The sequence below is a fragment of the Mirounga leonina genome, unplaced genomic scaffold (genome assembly GCF_011800145.1).
Source record: "Mirounga leonina isolate KUSES-001 unplaced genomic scaffold, KU_Mleo_1.0 Mir_221579, whole genome shotgun sequence".
NCBI classification, from domain to species: Eukaryota; Metazoa; Chordata; class Mammalia; order Carnivora; family Phocidae; genus Mirounga; species Mirounga leonina.
Window position 1 is genome coordinate 16,490 of NW_023270565.1, and position 5,485 is coordinate 21,974.

General features: G+C 52.2%; 1 protein-coding gene across 1 annotated transcript; it reads right to left on the reverse strand.

Annotated features, from left to right (window-relative positions):
• Positions 1-227: 227 nt before the first annotated feature.
• On the reverse strand, positions 228-4,609 carry LOC118026200 (nuclear pore-associated protein 1-like). Its single transcript, XM_035028957.1, has one exon. It carries the CDS (start codon positions 3,693-3,695, stop codon positions 228-230), a length of 3,468 nt encoding a protein of 1,155 aa, XP_034884848.1. The 5' UTR covers positions 3,696-4,609.
• Positions 4,610-5,485: the final 876 nt, after the last annotated feature.

The window sequence follows — 5,485 nt, forward strand, 5'->3', positions numbered from 1 at the left end:
CTGTTACATATAATTTGTGAGGAATACGTGTTCCATATTAGTTGAGACTCGTGACAAAAGAAAGAAACTGTTTGGTGGTTCCAATGAAGCCCTAGGCAGGGTATGAAGGTGCCATGCCCAGAGCATAGAAACAGTGGGCCAGAAGCCTCCAAACACATTACTGGCTTCTCCAAAGTCAGAGGAGTACCCTGACTAGGGGCATGCCCACGTGTTTCGAATGGAGATTTCTAAAATTCCATGGGGCTATCCCCCGTTGAACCATCAGTGCCATGGTTGGGGGTGTTCCATGTGGTCTGTGTGCATGGGGGACCATTAGTGTTTCCAGTCATAGTAGATGTGGTGCTGATCCCCATAGCACTACCTGTGTTAGTGCTAGGTAGGTTCCAAGTATTCTGATGGCACCTGGTGACAGAGAGGCCTACCATCATAGATGAGGTAACTTGTCCAGCTGTACCACCTCTGTTTGTATCATGTGGGCCACTGTTACGCTGATGTAAAGCAGGAATACGAGGTTTTCTGGTCTTGGGAGTGACGATGTTCTTTTTCTTCACACCATGTGTATGCTGGGCAGGTGGGCCCGAGGTGCTTGGAGAGAGGTGAGAACTAAAAGTGGGTTGACGGATACAGTTGGTGCTGGTCCTTGAAACTACAACAGAGGTCGTGTGGCCCGGTGAGCCCCAGGTGTTCCGTAAAGGGGAGACACACGTGTCTCTTGACAAACGTCTCTTCACCGGGGTGGTGGTTCCCCCACCTGGAGCAGGTTTTCTTTGTTTGGATGAGTCCTGGGTACGCTTATGGGTAGTGGGCATGCTAGAGCCTCCAACAGTGGGAACAGTGCTGTCTTTTCCCAGTACCGCACCACCTGTTTTCTTGGCGGGTCTGCCCTTGGTGCTCGGATTTAAGGGGAAAGCAGACACGTCTCTTGACACATTTCTCTTCTCCTTGGTGGTGGCTCTCCCACCTGGAGCAGGTTTTCTTTGTTTGGATGAGCCCTGGGTACGCTTATGGGTAGTGGGCACGCTAGAGGCTCCAACGGTGGGAACAGTGCTGTCTTTTCCCAGTACCGCACCGCCCGTGTTTTGGATGGGCTGGCCCCAGGTGCCTGGATTTAAAGTGGAACAGGCCATATTTCCAAATACTGGGACAGTACTTGCCCCTCCTACAGCTGCAGCCATATTGTATTGAGGTGGACCAAAAAGAGGAGCGGAAGTGGTGCTGGGTGCCCCCTTCTGTCCTGCCCCATAGTTGAGTGCTCCAGATGCCTGTGAGTGGGAGGGACCCGGGACGGACACCCCAAATCCAAAGCTCCCACCGTCCATGGGGGCTGCAGTTCCCATAAACACAGATGGGCCCGGAGTAGCAGGTATAAGCAGTGAGCTACTGACCCCAGCACTGGGCATCCCAGTGGCAACTGCAGAGCCTACGAGACCTGATTGCATTATGCTGTCTTTGGGTGGCTGGGCTACAGGAGTGGTTGGGCCTATAGCTTGTGTTGGGGCTACTTGGTTTCCCAACAGGTAGGAATTGCCAGCCTGCTGCCCATTCTGGTTCCCAAATGTGGGCTGAGAGGTGATTCCTGGGGCAGAGTAGTTAGAAATTGAGGTCTGTGTGATGGCTGACTGTGCAGGTAAATGGGTAGAGTTATGGGCCACGGCAGTGCTGCTACTGGGTGGTGTGTTGTCAGAACCAGGAAGTGCATTGTAGAAGGGGAACTGGCTTGCCCCGGGCTGAGGGGGAGAGTGAAAGATAACGGCCTGTGAAGGAGGTGTGGTATCCATAGCATCAGGGTCCGAGTGAGGGTTACAGTTTGCAGGGGTGTTGCCTACTGCATTGGTGGTGATTCCAGAACTCATGATGGGATTTCCAGTGGAAAATACCAACACTGTCTGATATTGCCCAGCAAAGGTCCCATGTGTGGGCGGAGAGGTGATGATGGAGCTGAAGGGTTGATTAAAAACTGGCATGGGGCAGGCGGCCACCGATATTGATGGGCCGGTGGAGACTGGAACCTTTGCAGTCTGTGTCTGATTGCTACTGCAATGGCCCTGGGGTAATGAAGGAGAGCTTACCCCGGGGCCTGGGGGAGTTCTGAAAATGATAGCATGATGAGGAGGAGTAGTGTCCATGTCAATGACGTCGGAACCTGAAGGACCATCAGACGTCAAATTTGCAGATGACTTGGCTGTGATGGCAGAAGGAACTGCCTTTGAAGTGATAGCCTGGACAAAAACAGGGCTATCTGGGGAAGGGACTGGAAGAGGCGGAGGAGCTACACACATAGGGGTCGGGGATTCTCCTTTGCAGGAGGGCGGCTGTAATGAGAAGGTTGCGGTATTAGGAGGTGTGGAGTCGTCAGAAATAGGTGTTACAGCGATGACTGGATGCAGAGGGTCTCCATTCTTAAGTGGAATTTTCCCAGTGGGACTGGAACTAAGAGGAGGAGAGTTAGGATCAGTTTCCTGATCAGTATTTTCTGTTGGGGAAGATGGAAGAACAGACGGGATTGGGGGCCTGGCAGATAGGTCAGCCAAGTCAGGAGTAGGAACAGGGACTTGGAAAGTGTGGGTGGCCGGCGGCAGGGAAGACGAAGGGGCAGGTTGAGTGGCCCAGCAGCCTGCCAGGATCTGTGTTCCATCCTCCAAGACCTTATTCCTCTGACTCTTGGTATTCTTCAGGGTGCCCAGGTTTTTGTCAATAACTATGCAAGGAAGCTTAGGAGGTGGGGGCAACTCTCCTCTACCCCACTGCAGTGGTAATGGTGATGGCAGAGGCACAGAAAGCGGCATGGATATTTTCCTTTTGCCGGGCCTACTGGTGGCAGATACTGGTGGAAAAGAGTACTTTGATGAGATGCCTGAAGTCTTATCACCCTCTGTCTCCTTCCCTGGTAAGTGTGGTACGCTCTGGTTAGGCTGGTTTTCAGCCACCACTTCCTTTGTTAATCTCTCCTGCAGCAAGGGGCAGCTCGGGGTTGGGTCAGAGAGCCTCACTGCACCTGTATCTGGCTTCCGAAGAGGAACAACATCGTCAGCAGGGCCACGTGAGGAGGTGACTACAGGGCCTTCAGAGGGGGAGCTCACCAGAGATATCTGAGTGTTTTCCCCCAAGCTGTCTCGCTGGGGGTTGGGAGCCTGGCCCACAGGTGCAGGGCTGCCTTGGTGGGAACTGAGCATTCCACCGGTCTCCAGGGGCCTGGATGTCAACGGTATATCCCCAGTGCTCTGGGGGGCCCTGTTCCCATCATCCTGTCCTCTGGTCTCTACAAAATGTTGGTGATTGGATGGTACCGGCTTCACAGCCTCGACTACGGGCTCAGGTAGTGAACGCAGGGCAGTCCATCTGCGCCCTGGAGGAGGGATCCTCACAGTTCTCGAGGGTCCGAACATCATGGATTTACGAACAGGCAGTTTTTTCGGAGGGTCCCTCCAGTTCACTAAGGGGAGGACGCCCAGAGGGGAACACACGGCCTGACAGATCGGATACCGCCTCCTTGGCTCCACGTGAAAGCTAGCTGGTAAAGCCCTATGATGCCGCTGGCATGGCCTGCGCCCAGGGCAGGGGGCAAGTGCAGGAACAGCAGGGTGGTCCCGGCCAGGATGGGCGGCTGCAAAGGCAGGAGTGCCCAGCGGGCGGCAACGGCCTGCCAGGAGACGGCGGCGGGGCAGGGGAAGAAACTTACAAAGCAAGTTTCCCATGTAGAGCTAGTTGTGCGCTGAACGATCGCGAGATTGGAGTGTGAAACCCGGAGAGAGCTTCCGGAGCTTCTTACTCCTCTCGAGGTCAAGCGAGCACTGAGCAACGGGAGGTTGGCGCTTGTGACGTGTCCCTGGAACACGTCACAGAGAAGGGCGGCGCATGCCCAGCGCAGGAAGTGAACACGCCAGAGGGCAAAGGGCGAGGCCCTGGAGCCCCGCCCACTAGCCTCCAGCCTTGGGACTTCCTGCTGGCTTTGGGAGTTGGTTAGAACCAACATGGCCTCCACGGGGTGTCCTGGGTGGGACTGTGTGGGACTGCGGTGGCCCCGGGGCCCTTCAGCACCTGGGTGTGTGTCGCCAGCCCTTTCCCCGAGCAAGCCAGACAAGCCAAGCGTGGGAGCCTCCCAGCGCTGCGAGGGGATGGCCTGCTTCCCTGCGAGGCCTGGAGCCAGGCCGCCAGAGTCACGTGCCAGGTGGCGGCGGTTTCAGAGCCGACTCTGAACCCTGACCCGACTAGAGGCTGCATCCCATGACCTCCCTTTCTGGCAGGCAAGTCCGTTCTTTCTTTTTAGGAATTTGGCAAAACCATAATGTACACTGCTTCTGGGGTCACAGAGATGGTAATGCCTTAGCCGGGATTCGAACCCAGCCCGAGTGATCCCAGGGCTTTTACTCTGGAGTGTGTGTTACCATTTTTTTTTTTTTTTAATTTTTATTTTTCATAGTTCTTAGGGTACTTAGCACAGTGCTGTACTTATAATGAGCCCAGGCGCTGTCCAATATGAACTCTTCTTTTGTTCAAATTGATCAGGGACCACACTGGATTCTGATCCCAGAAGACGGAGGTCATGGGCCACCAGTTGTCAGCATAGCATTATCCTGCAGTCGTAATTCAGCCTTGCAGCCCCGCTTTGGTCTTTGGTCTACTTTGAAGGATCCAAATATGTAAGATTATATGTGAAGATTTTATGTAAATATATAAAGATATAGATAAATTGTGATCTACCTGAAAGGAATGCACCGGTGGATTATTACATATGGATTAGAAATTGGTTTCTCTGGCCTTCTAGGAATATGTCTAGTAAGGCATTTCATTCATGTCTAGAAAGCAAATACATCATTCATTGCAAGTTAATAGTGGAGCAATGTAATGGATTAAAGTGAGATCAACACAATTTGGTCATTGTGAGAATGCCAGCCAGGTTCACTCTTCACCTCACACTGTTGGCACCTAAATGGAATTCTAGAAATTCTTAGGCCCAAGAGAGGAGACATACTCTTGGGTGTTTGGCAAGGGAGACATATATTATTGTCTAGGAGCCGGAAGCTTCAGCATGATAAAGACTTTAAAAATCCTGTAATACATGTGGCTTTACCTAGTTTGAACCTTGTTTCTTTGGCTTACTTCGTTGTTGTTGTTGTTGTTGTTGTTGTTTAAAGATTCTGTTTTTTATTTGTCAGAGAGAGAGAGCACAAGCAGGGGGAGCAGAAGGCAGAGGGAGAAGCAGCCTCACGCTGAGCAGGGAGCCCGATGTGGGGCTTGATCCCAGGACCCTGGGATTATGACCTGAGCTGAAGGCAGATGCTTAACCGACTGAGCCACCCAGGCGCCCCTTTGGCTTACTTCACTTGAGTGTTTTCTCTCTCATGGGGCTGATGTCGGACATTAGGAATATGACATGCAGAAGTTTCAGAACCAAGAATCATATGATCAGTAAAAAAATATATACACATTATAAAGTTTTATATATATTTATTTTTTATATTTAAAATAGCATTGGACATGATTC